Raw genomic sequence first — 15,132 nt, forward strand, 5'->3', positions numbered from 1 at the left:
GATAGTTCGATATATCAGGGTTCATTGTAACGAGGTTCAACTGTATTGAAATGTATCTTTGCGCGCGCAAAGATTGACAGCTGCCGTACTTTGTATTGCGCTTCGTGCCCCGCATTCGTTTTCAAAGCCCTTTAGTGTTGTGCAATTTCCGCTCACAATTTGGGTTTAAGCCAGAACCCATTGGTTGTGCTGGGCTCCATTCACTGCACATTACTCGATATCTAGCTAAATGACAACGTTGACAAAACTTTCTCGCTTACTGAGAAGGTAAACTAAAAGCACTCTGCATAATATATATTTTTTGCGAAGGAAAGTTCGACATCCACCTAAATGCAGCCATACGGCCACAAAGAAAAGCTATAAAACTTTCTCAGAAACTTCGCAGTTGAAGAAAAATTCGTCCTGGTCCAGGATTAGAAGCCGGGACCACCGCTTAACCGGAGCAGTCGCTATACCAACTGAGCTAACCAGGAGGCTAGTGTAAGTGTAGTTACCTCCATTTTATTCCGCATGTTTTGTGCTGCCCCAGAATGTCTTTAGTGACAGCCTGCAGGCAGGAAGCCAGAATTTTTATTAGAACTTTGTAGTCCACATTTGTGAGACTGTTTGGGCGGTACCCGGATATAACTCTGAGTTTTGATTCATCGTCGGAATGCGGAATGAAAATCTTGTGCGACTCCAGAAATGAATGCGGACACTGCAACTGAACTTTTATTCCAAAAAACCCGTGTTCAAAAAATTGAGATAAAAACAACAAACCGATAAAAAAAACTTAGGTCACGCAACCACTTAAACACCCGACTTGTCTAGGAAGACAACCTCATCATCCGTAAGCGAAATTGACGGATGACTCACGCACGTGTCTCCGCTCTTTATAATCTTATAAGCTTCGGCTATTCCCCGCATTCGCTGGCTTTTGCTTCTCATCATCACGACTGTCCGATCAAAGCTGTTTCTTTCGGGAAAGGTCTTTTTGTGCAAATGTCTGGGGTATGTATCGGCTCTAGGGGGGCCCCAGCACTCAGTAACATTTTTCTGGCAAAAGTTGACACAGCCTTACAACAAGACTTCAAAGGACTCGCACGACGTGTCTTTAGATATGTTGATGACTATTGGGTGTTTGTTGACCGTGTGCATTTTGCCCCGTCTATGATCGAGGTTTTGAAAATGCTCAAACAATTGGGCAAAGGCCTCACTTTTACATCTTAAGTACCACGAAATGATGTACTACAATTCCTAGACTTGTGTCTGCAGTTCCATGAGGATCATGTTTGCTAGGTCATACTCCCCCTGATCTGTAAAACCCTTGTTAAATTTTAATTCCGCACATTCCTGACGGGTTGGCCACTTCTTGTCTCGGCTCAACGCTAAATGAGTCCTGTGGTCATGTTGTGCACGAAAGTTTTTCACGCCAAATTGCCAGATTGCTAAAGGCAGGTTTCCGGCGCTTGCCTGTTGCTTCCGTGTGCAACGATTGCTGAAGCGACGGAAGCAACAACAATTCTCTGGCCAGGATGCAGCGGGAACGCTCCCGGACCGTATCTGCATCCTGTCTCGCACCGCATGAAGAAGATTGCCAGCCAGTATGACGTCAATGTCGTCTTCCGTGCAGGCAAGAAGCTGGCGAGCTTGTGTGCTGGTGTTGATAGAAGGTTGCAAGAAGGAGGAGCAGCTAGTGGTGGTGAAAAGTGCACCATAAAGCACAAAAAACATTTCACCAACGGCGCTTATGGAGTAGTCTACTCTATTCCGCTGCATCCCTGCGGTGCAAGCGCATCGGCCAGACGGGACGATGCCTAAACCCCCGCACGGGGCACCTTGAGAAATCTTGGTGACGGTACTGGCGATACCGCGGACCCCGAGCCCCCAAACATAAGCTGGATCCAACCGTGGCGATGTGTTTATAGGTGGAGGGTTAGAAACCACGAACGGTGGCCGTCGGAGCCCAGGTCAAGCTCCGGCGGATGGGCTCCCTGTCTGTTCACCAGGCAGGGAGCTCTGGGACCTCTTTGACTACCAGGGTAAGGTCAAGGAAGAAAGTACCCCCGTCTCCCTGCTTTTTCCTATGCCATATGGATAAATCAACCCCCCCCCCCCCCCCAGACGTGATCGGCCCCCTAAAAGGGGCCGCACCGAAGTATCTTTTCCTTCTTTGCCTTCTATCTCGCTCCCAAAGCCAGATAACTACCCTCGTTTTTTGATCATGGAATATGTGGACAAATCGAAGCCGGTTTCCTCTCAATCGGTATTTCTTGTTTCTAAATACCTTGAAGGTATCATCGGCAAAACATATGACGCCAAAAAACTCAGAACTGGTGAAGTGCTAGTTGAAGTTAAAACCAAGCAGCAATCCACAATCCTCCTGAAACAAACCCGCATGGCAGATCTGGAGATCAGGGTCACACCCCACCGCAGCCTCAACAGTTGTCAAGGTGTGATCTCTGAGGCAGATCTCCTAACCGAGACAGAGACTGATCTGCTCGAAGGCCTAAAAGAACAAGGCGTGACAGCAGTAAGGCGCATCGTCATCAGGAGAGAGAACAAAGAAATAGCTACCAAACATCTCATCCTGACTTTTGACCGCTGCACACTGCCCGAGCATGTCAACGCAGGTTCCATCCGTTGTTCTGTCCGGCCGTACATCCCGAACCCGAGGCGCTGTTTCAAGTTCCAGAGGTTCGGGCATGGTACCAACTCCTGTCGAGGCAGAACAACATGTGCCAAATGCGCCCTGCACGATCATCTCTCTGACAACTGCACTGCAACCAACTTCACCTGCCCGAATTGCCAGGGTCCACACGCAGCATACTCTCGCGCTTGTGAAAAGTTTCATCTTGAAAAAAAAAATCATTAACCTTCAGATAACCGAAAACATCACCTTCCCAGAGGCGCGAAGGAGGTTCGCCTCCTTCCCTCTGGGCAGGTACGCCGACGCAGCTCGCCGGGGGGCGGAGCGGCGTTTGGTTTCGGCGGGGACCCAGTACCGCGAGTCAGACTTGGTCCCGCCCCCTGCCCCCCCTGGGTTGCCTATGGCAGCCCAACCCACCTCCGCACCGCTCGCTCACCCAGCAGCGGCTGTGGTGGCAACAACGTCTGTTGGGGATGCCGCTGCATCCACTGCTTCCTCTCCACCGGCCCAAAGCACACGCAAGGGCACGGAGATGGAGACGGAGGCAGTCGCAGTGACCCCCTCCCCCGCCTCACTGCCTGTGCCACCTGTGGTGCTCCCCACGCCTTCGGCACTGGCAGCGCAGGCAAAGAACACCCGAAAGGGTACCACGTCAAGGGGGCTCAGTCCGCTGGGCACCCCCTTGCCATCAGATGACGACATGGACGTCGAGCCCTTCCGGCTTTCATCGCAGCGGAAGGAACGGGCTGCGACGTCCAGGTCAGTAGAGAAGGTCAGAAAACCCCTTCCAAGAGTGCAAGCCCCGAAATACCCTACATAAATAATCACACTCCAGTAGCTCTAACACATCATAATGGGAAGAGAAAACATTGTTCAATGGAACGGCAGAGGCCTTCTGAATAATCGTGACGACGTGCATGAGATTCTGCATGCCAATCAGCCAAGTTTAATGTGTGTCCAGGAAACACATCTTAATTCCAAACACACAAATTTCTTGAATTGGTATACAGGAAAGACAGGGATGGCTGCACACACTCTTCTGGCGGTGTGGCCATAATTGCCCGCAAATCCGTAGCATGCCACCCTGTCACCTTGAACACTGTCCTTGAGGCTGTAGCAATTCGAACAATAATATTTAATAGGTTTATAACGGTATGCTCCATATACATTCCTCCTGATGTCTCACTTTCGAGCTCTGACTTCGAGGCGCTGGTTGACCAGCTGCCCGAACCGTACATCCTTACAGGCGACCTTAATGCTCACAACTCTTTTTGGGGCTCTTCTCGCACGGATGCCCGAGGTCGCCTGATAGAGAAGTTTTTAACATCCTCTGGAGCATGCCTTTTCAACAAGAAACAGCCTACATACCATAACACAGGTCACAACACATACTCACATCTTGACTTGGCTATTGGTTCTGCAATTCTCTTTCCATGTCTTGAATGGGGCGTGGGCACAGACCCATATGGTAGTGACCATTTCCCCACTTCATTAACGCATATAGGTACAGGCCCCAGCAGTCCATCTTCCCATAAAAGGTTTAATGAAGCAAGAGCTAACTGGAATACATTTACAGAGACATCCAAACTACACTACACGTCCATAACACATTCACACGTTGAAGAAGCTACCCAACTGCTCACGGCGCACATCCTCGACGCCGCCGAAAGGTCCATTCCCCACGCCTCTGGTGCCCCGCGCAACCAGCGGAGGCCGTGGTGGAATGAGAACTGTAGGCGGGCGCGAGAGGCCCAAAACAAGGCGTGGGGTATCCTTCGTCGGTACCCCACGTCAAGTAACCTCCTCTTGTTCAAACGGGCCAAGGCGTTCGGAAAACGTGTGCGCCGTGAGGCAAAACGCGATAGTTGGCGTACATTCATAACATCAATTAACTCCTACACAGACACACGGAAAGTATGGACGAGAATACGTAAACTCAAAGGACAACAAACACACAGCCTGCCTCTGGTCAGCACAACAGGGGACACACTTGAAGACCAGGCTGACACACTCGCACAACACTTCCAACACGTTTCCAGTTCAGCACACTACACAAACACCTTCATGAAGCACAAACTCGTGGCCGAAAAGAAGCCTTTACATGACAATGACAGGTCAGCCACCTCTTATAACTCCGAGTTCACGCTTCATGAGCTGAGGGGTGCTCTGAGCACGTGTACACCCTCAGCTCCAGGCCCAGACAACATTACATATACAATGATACAGAACTTACACACAGACACTCTTGTAACACTTCTTCACCTGTTCAACAAGATATGGCTTTCGGGGCATATTCCAAAGTCTTGGAGGGATGCCATAGTTGTAGCATTCTTGAAAGAAGGGAAGGACCCTTCTTCTCCCGCTAGCTATCGACCCATTGCCCTGACCAGCTGTCTGTGCAAGCTTCTCGAGAAGATGATAAACCGGAGGCTCGTGTACTTTTTGGAGTACAACGGCCTTCTCGAGAGCTACCAGGCAGGCTTCAGGGCGGGGCGATCCACGAATGATCAACTCGTAGCTCTTGAATCGTATATTAAGGATGCCTTCGTGCATAAACAGTACTGCGTAACTGTGTTTTTCGACCTCGAAAAGGCTTATGATACCGCTTGGCGTTATGGAATCCTTACTGACCTCAAGTCATTCGGTGTTTCTGGTAATATGTTTAACACTCTTGCTAGTTATTTGTCGGAGAGAACCTTTCGCGTCAGAGTTGGTTCTGCACTGTCAAAGGTACATGTGCAAGAAAATGGCGTGCCGCAAGGTGGAGTGTTGAGCTGCACGCTCTTCATAGTTAAGATGAACTCTCTTGGAAAGGCATTGCCACCCACAATCTCTTATTCCATGTATGTAGACGACGTCCAGATATCCTTTAAATCATGTAACATGTCCATCTGCGAACGTCAAGTCCAGCTCGGCGTCAAGAAGCTTGCCGGCTGGGCAGAAAAGAATGGTTTTAAAATTAATCCCGGAAAGAGCTCTTGTGTTGTATTCTCCAGGAAGCGTGGGGTCCACCCGGACCCAGGCATCACTCTTGCGAATGTGCCAATTCCTCTGAACAAGGAGCACAAGTTTTCAGGCATTTTATTCGATGAAAAACTTACATTCATCCCTCATATCAAACAGCTCAAATGTAAATGCCTAAAAACAATGAATATTCTTAAGGTTCTCTCACATCAATCTTATGGGGCCGACAAACAACTCCTGCTGCGCCTGTACACAGCGTTGGTGGGGTCTCGGCTCGACTACGGCAGTGTCGTGTATGGGTCGGCGACAAAGACCGCACTGAGAATGCTCGACCCAGTGCTGCATCTTGGCCTTCGCCTCTCATGCGGCGCTTTCCGCACTAGCCCTGTGGAAAGCCTTTATGTCGAGTGCGACAAGTGGTGTCTAGGGCATCAGCGGGAGTATGTTGACCTGCTATATGCATCTAAGATTGTATCCCTTACCAACCATCCTTTTAATCCCATCATGAACAATACATCAAACTTGCAACTCTTTTTAAACAGGCCATCCGTTTCCTTACCTTTCTCTCTCAGAGTTAGGGAGGAGGCTTCTGCACTCACGGTCCCTCTTTCAGACACGCACAAGACACCCATCCATAATTTAATTCCACCATGGCATCTACATCCTATATCATGCGACCTATCATTTACATTAGTAGAAAAAAATAGGGTACCCAGAAGTGCAATTCTGCAGCACTTCCTGTTCCTGCAGGACAAGTACAGGTGCGCAGAATTCTATAGTGACGCGTCGAAAACTGGTTCTACGGTATCTTGTGCAGCGCACGGACCAAATTTTGGAGTAAGCAAAACAATGAATTTTCATAACAGTATTTACACGGCAGAAGCATATGGCATTTTACTCGTTTCAAACCACATCATCAAACATAAAATTCCCAAGTCCATTGTGTACACAGATTCTCTAAGCGTTGTGCAGGCATTGTCATCAGGAAGGTCGTCAAAAAACTATGTAATCAATGTTCTTTTAAAGGTCATAATGACTGCATATGCTTCAGATTTAGAAATAACCATATGCTGGGTACCAGGTCACTGTGGGATCCCTGGCAATGAGACCGCTGATCAAATGGCTTGCGCGGCTGCTCTCATGACCACAGTTGACATAACAACAGTACCTTACACCGACCTAAAGACACACATCAGACGACAGCTTCGTAACACATGGCAACTACAGTGGAGTCAACAAACAGACAACAAACTACACGTAATAAAACCACAACTGGGACGCTACATAACTGACTCACACAACAGATACACTGAAGTTGCCCTGGCTAGGCTGCGGATAGGCCACACACATGCGACGCACTCCCACCTGCTCACTGGAACTTCGGGACCCACGTGTAGCAGGTGTGGAAAGGGCCTATCCGTAGTCCACATACTAATCACATGCAAGGCACTTGACACAACACGGCACAAACATTTCCCTGAATTATACAGACAACACATTCCTTTGCACCCATCATACTTTTTAGCCGATGAACCAATGTTTTCTAGTCAACGTGTTTTTAAGTTTTTAGCTGAGGTAAACTTTCTGCAGCTCTTGTCATATCATGTGCAATCACCCTGGCCCTATACACCAGCCATCTCCATTGTCGTTTGTTTTGCATCACCTTTACTTTTAGTCACATGTTTTAGTATGTACGGTCTCATCATAATTCAGTAACTTCTTCTTTGGCGCTCTTTGCCCATAGTCGGCCTTGCGTCAATAAAACCCAACTATCATCATCATCACGATGCCTAAACGTCCGCCTAAGATAACATGCCGCTTCACTGAAGGGCGTGCCATCCTCGCACTTATCCCGCCACTGCAAAGACGGCGGCTTCGCTCCGCAGTTTAATCGGACAGTCGTGATAATGAGAAGCAAAAGCCAGCGAACGCGGGAAATAGCCGAAGCTTATAAGGTTATGAAGAGCGGAGACACGTGCGTGAGATATCCGTCAATTTCGCTTACGGATGATGAGGTTGTCTTCCTAGACAAGTAGGGTGTTTAAGCGGTTGCATGACCTAAGTTTGTTTGAGCCGTTTGTTGTTTTTTATCTCACTTTTTGCCTGTGTAACACGTGTTTTTTCTATTAAAAGTTCAGTTGCTAGACAGCGCTTGTGTCGTCCTTAATATTCTTGTCCGGTTTTCGTCTGCGCTTACCATTATGGATCCACTACCTTAATCAGCCATTGGGGGAGGGGGGGGGGGAGCGGAGGGAGTCGGTATACAGTTTTACTACAAACAGGCGCATTGTTCCTTCCATAAATTACTGATTACATCGCAGGCCCGTTCATATTAAACGGCATTTCGCTAATAAATGTAACGTTCATCGTCACGACAAACAAATCCCGACTTTGTTTCAACCAATGCGTCATCAGGCGATTCTGGGTTTAGTTGCAACTTCCGCACTCTCATGTTTGCTGGTATGTGTTACACACCTGGTCATACTGCCACACCCCGGAAGTCACCGGGTGGCACCGGCAGTCACGGTTATTACTGGCCCATAAACATTCCTTATAACCAAATAATCGAAAGTCCTGCGGGTTTCCCGTAAACATTCGTGCAGGTCAAGTGCGCTGCGATTTTTGGATTCAGAATTCTGCACGTATCTGCAAAGATCCAAGTGCGTCTGTATAATTTGTTTACAAAGCGTTCACACGACGCGTTATTAATCAATCCTTATTTGTTAATATATATAAATATATATATATATATATATATATATATATATATATATATATAACCTCCACACGGCGTTCAAAGTTTTTGTTTTCGTAGGCACGATTTCGAAAGACCTGTCACGGGACCCGTAATTGCCGCAGAGAGCATGAGACCTTTGTCCAAACCTTTTTTTTTTTTTTTTTTTTTCTCTGCTGCAGGTGCGATGCTGGAATCAGCAAAATGGCTGCAATGTCGTCACGGCTGCTGCGGACATTTCCAGACACTTTCACCACGAGTGCGGGCACCACTCTGCAAGGTGTCCCAAATGCGCGGCGGAAATTCGTGCCAACGATTTGTGCGCACATCTGGAGTCTCGCTGCGACGCCTCGAGGGAACCCAGTATATCTGCAGTCCATGCGAGAACAAACGCTTCCCAAGAACAAGAAAATCAGAGTGCGACGAGGTCCGGCCTTTCCAATGGCTTTCAGCGAATACACGACGCCATCTCAACGGCCATGTCGTCGATTCAAGCCGAGCTGAGAGAAATAGGCAGCACTATGGAAATCGGCGTTGCCCCTTCGACTCCTCGGCACGAAGAAGCGGATGAGAAAAGCTTTGAAACTAGGATACTCCAAGAAAGTCTTAGCCAAATGACGATCCAAACGGCCAAGCTAAAAGATCAGCTTGACGAGTTCATGCAGAATGTGTATGCTAATCAGCAGACGTTTTATAACAGCTTTGTGGAGAAAAATGAGGCGTTCCAGCAAAATCTAACCGACAGAATTTCCTCAAGAATAGACCAGAGTGAGCTCGCTACACAGTTCGCTGCTTTCAGGGAAGCAATGGGGGACGGACAGCGGGAGACTAAGGCTGACTTTAATCGACTTGCACTCGCTATTGATCGCCAATACGATCGAATGAGTGAACTTCTTCGAAGCATCAATGCCAGTCAAGAAACACGGACGGAAAACCCTGCAAAAGCGGCAAATGCACACAGCGAGAGCTCGGCGCAGGATGCGTCTAAGATTGCTTGGGCTCAAAGCAGCTCAGCTGAAGATCGCCATAATGCGTTGGCTCTCCTGCCTTTGGTCATTCCAGCTGCCACGACGCACACGTGGACATTTGAGGAATATGGACGGCTAAGGCAAAGAGCAGTATCCGAATACCTCCCCAATATTATGCTGGAGCCTGTGTACCTGAGAGGCTACTGCGTGTCTGCAGGCGTTGGTATTCTTAGTGTCGAGAAAGTCTATTTGCTATTTGGACTCCACAAAGGAAAACTGGATCGCTATCTCGAGTGGCCGTTCAATCTCCAAACCAGGTTGAGCATCCTTCACCCAGAAGGAAAAGGGAAACTGGAGTGCTGTATGACACCAAGTACAGTGCTATTTTATGACAGCTTTTCACGACCGGTAGAAAGCAGCGACAGTTGCGTTAGAGATGCGAGCCCACCTTTCAACACAGAAGCACTGGAGGAATGGGGCTTCATCGAGGACGGCCGAATGCTCCTCAGGTGAGGCCTCACCCACCTTGAGTGAAATCTCCACTTCACTCACTCTTCGCGGATTCGTTGGCCCGTCCAGAAAGATGGAAGTGCAATTTCTTCTTGGTCCATTCTTAGTGTATATACTGTTGCAAGTTCACTCAGAAGGGGCCGTTTTTTTTTTTTCGGACGAGGGCTAACGGGTAATGCTTACTAGCGCGTACATAATAATTGCAACACTCATAACTCAAAAAAAGTCCATTTTAGCGGAAGCAAACACTTCCCCTACGGACATTCATGTCGAAATAGATCCTTCTTACAAGCACCGCTGCGTTCTCTTCTGATATAAAAATGCCTACAATGAAGTTGGCAGCAATGGTGCGACAAAAATGCTTGAATTTCCCGCTTCAGTACTTCCAACAAAACGATTTTGTGTATCCAGTTCTTAAAAAAACCGCACATACCTTTTCTGGTCAAACCTTGAACCTGAAAGTAGAGTTTATTTCAACTATAGTGAAATTACGACCATCTTATACCGGCACGTTACAAATTTGTCCGATTCGGCAACGCAAAAATTGTCGTCAAACTTCTTCACAGTTCCTTACAACAGGTGTAGACAACAAAAGATGCAAAATAATTGTTCTCCCCTCTTGGAACGGGCGATATAAATAGCGGAAATCTTTTTGTCTCGGAATATATATAAACAGTTGGGCCTCCACCCTACCCGCAAAACCATCCAAATTGAGAACTACTAATTACGAAATGCCCGACTACAAATAATGGCCCACATTTGCGCGATAACGATTTCATGTTTCTGTTTCGACAGTTGTGCATTTTTCTGCAAATGCATTTCTTATATGGTTATTCGGTATCGCATTCATTGTATTCGTATTTCCGTGGCTTTTATAAAGGGTTTTATGTTTGTCTCCTTTTTATGGAGGATGTGTAGCATTCATTTTTTTTCTTTCCCTTTTATCGTCCCCTAAAATTTGAACTTCTTGTATTGCTGCGGTTTTTAAAATTGTATCTGAACAACTCCATCCATTTATGCTCTTCGTTAGGGCAAAAGGAGCCAGGCAGCAGGGTTTAGTGTCATGGCTGGCCGGAAGGAGGTTCCGAGCTTTAATGTCATGATTATGAACACGATGATGATAATGATCGCGCATACCCCCGCCGGGGATTCAACATGCTCCCGCCGCCGCAGTTCGCACGTCTGCCTCTAGAAATTTGAGGCACCAACCACAAGTGTTGACGCTGAACCTGCGGTAGTTGACATTTCTCTCAGGTGCGTCACGTCACAATCAAAGGCCCCCGTTGCAAGCAACGAACAGGACTGATGTCAGTAGCAAGCACGTGTGGCTCTGTTGATAATCGTCGCAGTACCCGGAGGTCGGTGAATTCTTCGTCAGCTCGAAACGGCTCAAAACGGCTTCTAAGTTCCTTTTGTAGCGTGAGCTACACTGGCCGAGGTTGAGCAGTTTGGCGTGGCTCCTGGAGACCCATGCTGCGCATGCGCGAGGAGCAGTGACGTCACACGGCACACAGAACGTTGCTTGCTGCCCCGCGTCTCTCACACACCCCACGCGCCCAGCGTCTTCGCCGACTTCCGTTCCGCACTAGTCGGCCCGGTCCACTTGATGATCATGCGAGGGGTGGCCGGGTGTGGAACCGATGGCTCGTGCGTCGCGACAACACCGGTGTGCGCCTGTGGAACCAGCTTAGCTCTGAGGCGATTGCTGACGCTGCGCCGGAGCCACTTGATAAATATACATGTGTCACATAATGCGGATACCGTGTGTGTACGCATTGAAGCAGCAGCAAGCAGGATAATGAAGGTAATCCTAGACAACCAGGAAAGCTAAGAATAACCAGCTGAACCTTAGGTCACGCTACGCATACACTGGCATACCCGAGCTAAGACACTGCTTTTTTTTTTACCGTCCGCGAGATCATCAATACACCAGCAATGAATCCGCAGTCATAACTTCTGGGTTCAGTCCGTTATGCAGATCCATGTATACAGTCGCAAAGGGTTGTTTTCTACTTGTAAAATGATGCATTTTTGTGCAAATGCACGCCGTTCTACGGTCGATCCATTTTCACGAGTGTGTGTGTGTGTGTGTCGTTCTTTTGGGCCCTTTCACTATTTCTTTGTTCCCTGCTGTGGGGGACATCATTGCAAGGGAGAATTTTCATTTACTTTTTGCTTTGTATTGTGATTTTAAATTTTAGTCCCAAAAATATTTCAGTTTGCACTATTACAACGAATAAATTATTATTTTAACTCCACCAATGTTGCACATTTCCTCAAGGGCAGGGCGCTACACCATTGGGGCTGTGGATTAGTGGCAACAAATACTACTCTCGAGATAAACACTAAAGGTTGGATAACTGGTTGTTTCAACTGAAGGATCGCGCGTTTCGTAGCTTCCACGGGTTTCTTACGAGAAGCAACGAAGCCTTGATGGCTGAGAGATAAACAATTAACGCGGACAGTTCTCTCCGCCGTTTTCCTATCGTTTTTTCGTGGCGTTTCAGAGCAGGTCACAAAGCGTCCGGAGCAAGCGGAACCATATTTCTCTCGGCATTGCCATCTTCCCAAAAGCCCGTCGTCATTGGCGATCACTTTATTCGCAAATAATAAAAGCCTATCATAAATAAAGGGCCTCTTCAGTAACATCTGGGTGTAGTGGGGTCCGAAAATTTGGCTATCCTATTTCTTCTCTTTATGGGATTGGTCTGATGACGCCAGTGACGGACACAGAGCAATTAATCCTACTAGGTGATGGAGGTGCCATCACCTAGTAGAAGGTGTTGGCAAGACCACCCCCGTTGATCAAATTAGTTTGCGGCATTCTCGGGTCACGTTCACGGCACTGATAACACCTTCGTTTGGATGATTCGTCAACTGCGTGGGCGCAGCTCCCGGGAGCAACAAAGGCCTCGCCCTGTCGATTAATACAACTTCTCCGTTCACACTGTGTTCAAAGTGGCGGGAGATGCACCTTTCGTCAAAGCGAAGCTCGCAGACCGGGGAGTTTTCCTGGAGCTGCTAGTCAGAGCGAGGAATTGCTCGTCGCCACTGCGCCAGTAAAGACGAGTCCTTCGTAATGCCAAACAACGACAGTTTATTTTTGCAGGACTTGTACCCCGTAGTGCAGCCGGGCACAAAACAGTGGCTCGGCTTTCGTGGCATTACAGCACATTTAAACTTGCTATGCCAAAACAAACACGCCCTACTTCTCACTGGTCAAAGCGGCGACCGCATAGCTGACGACCGCAGACAATTTTGCGCGCGCTCAAAGGGCGACGTGATTATTATTATTATTAGTGGCTCTCCCTTTCAGTCGGGGCGTGGGTTGTCAGCAACCGACTTGCCTGTTTTATTACGCTTACTTGCCCTACTTCCAGCTAACCTAATAGATTTGCTTCCTCCCTCCCTCATCTCCCTTTTTTCGCTGTTTAAACTCCTCGCTCCCACCCCCCTTTTTTCTCTCCTCGCTGTTCTAAATTCTCATCCGTATGATTGCTCCGCCTGCGTACCCATCCCTTCCCTACTTTTGCTCCTCCACCACTCCATCACCTCTTCGTCACCTCTATGGCCTTGAAGTTGAGGTGTCCCCTCGCCCCAAATCCCAAAGCCTCGGCCAGCGTCGTTTTCCCCTCACCCTGTGGTGGTCGTATCTATTGATGATTTGATTGATTCTGGGGTTTAACGCGCCGACGCAACGCAGGCGATGAGGCGCGCCGTAGTGGAGGGCTCCGGATTAATTTTGACCACCTGGGGATCTTTATCGTGCGCCGAAATCTCGTACACACGGGCGTTTTTGCTTTTCGCCTCCATCAGAAAAGCGGCCGCCGCGGCCGGGAAACGAACCCGCGACCTCGTGCTCAGCAGCGCAACGCCTTAGCCACTGAGCCACCGCGGCGGGTATCTATGTGCAGCCCCTGACAATATGGTCTATAGTTTCTCGATCACTGCCGCAGCATGCACACGTTTCATCCTGCTGCCTGTAGCTACCCGTGTATGCCGGATTTCTCAGGCACCCCGCCCGTGCCTCGAACAGCAAAGCACTGCCTCTCGTTTTCTCATAGAATCCCTCCTTCTTAATTTCCGGTTTCTCTTCCCTATAAGTCTCCAGGGTTTTTTTTCGCTTCCATTATTTGTGCCCACTTTGTCGTCTCTGCTGACTTTACCTGCTTTTTAGCTGTTGTGTAAACCCCACTTTCCCCTACCGACTTTCCGTGCCACTTAGTCAGCTGTCTGGTCCTCCGTCTAAACCACGTGTCCACGCTCCTCATATACAGGTACTTAACACCCTCGCGGCCCATTTTTCGCCTTCCATGTCACGAAGTCACTCCCCAAGCTTTATCTTGCTCTGCGCCTCCATCGCCTCGAAAGACGACCAGCCCGTATCCCCTTGTACCGCTTCATTTGTAGTTTTACTGTGGGCCCCTAGGGCCAAGCTGCCTACCGCCCTCTGATTTACTTCCAGGCCCGCTTGGGTCTCTGACTTCATGCACAGAACCGAATTAGCGAAAGTTAATCCTGGTACCATGACCCCTTTCCAGACTCTCCTTACCACCTCGTATTTGCTGTATCCCCAGAGGGCTCTATGCTTCATTATAGCCGCGTTCCGTCTTCCTTTCGTCTTAAGGTGAGCCTCATGCGCGTTCGTGTAATCTTCGCTGTCGTTCAGCCATACTCCTAAATATTTATACTCTTTCACCAATGGTATTTCTACTTGTTGCACTGGTACTGTTTTGTGCTACATGCCGTCGTTAAAGGAGTCATGAAGAAAAATACAAGTTGGGTTTATTAGAAAGACTGCTTAGTCCCGATAACAATGATACCAATATCATCGCAATCTTCGAACAAATAACGGAGATATTAAAGAAAATGTGTGAAGCAGTCGCGACCCCCTAGCCAATTTCCTGCAATTTTTCTGTGACATCACGGAACCTTGTTAGTGCGATTGGCGGCCGCCTAACTCACCTGTCGCGACGACACATGACTGGACGTCTGTAATGGGGCCTCTAGTTCCATTTGACCGAATCACTTGAATGCTAACGTGCAGTTAACGCACTGAAAATTATGTTTTATTGTTGGCCCGTATGACGTCATTCCTTCTCATAACACGTCACTGTGGAGCAAAATTTGAAAGTTTGTAAATACTTGCTTTTTTTCGTAAAAAAACATATTTTGTGGCTGTAATGGACCTGAGTGAGATAATGAATCCTAGTTCTTTCAAATTAAACAAAGTTTTATTTTCTCTTCATGGCTCCTTTAAAGACCATGATCCTCGACTTTATCCATCAAGGCCCTGCATACTTATCCGGTTGTCCGCCATCAACAAT

The 15,132-nt window shown here is 48.1% G+C and overlaps 2 protein-coding genes across 4 annotated transcripts in view; one reads left to right on the forward strand and one right to left on the reverse strand.

The window, feature by feature from the left end:
- Positions 1-15,132, reverse strand: part of LOC144138864 (spermatogenesis-associated protein 20) — a 501,846-nt gene that overhangs the window by 433,578 nt on the left and 53,136 nt on the right. The gene's annotated exons all lie outside the window — the stretch shown is intronic.
- The window catches only part of LOC144138866 (uncharacterized), a 32,566-nt gene that overhangs the window by 9,684 nt on the left and 7,750 nt on the right, over positions 1-15,132 (forward strand). The window contains exon 2 of the mRNA XM_077671367.1: positions 8,510-9,804. Coding sequence (XP_077527493.1) covers positions 8,510-9,804 — 1,295 coding nt within the window. The remainder of the gene's footprint in view (positions 1-8,509; positions 9,805-15,132) is intronic.

The sequence above is a fragment of the Haemaphysalis longicornis genome, unplaced genomic scaffold (genome assembly GCF_048455015.1).
Source record: "Haemaphysalis longicornis isolate Haplotype H1 unplaced genomic scaffold, Haemaphysalis longicornis Haplotype H1 scaffold_5, whole genome shotgun sequence".
Taxonomy (NCBI): domain Eukaryota; kingdom Metazoa; phylum Arthropoda; class Arachnida; order Ixodida; family Ixodidae; genus Haemaphysalis; species Haemaphysalis longicornis.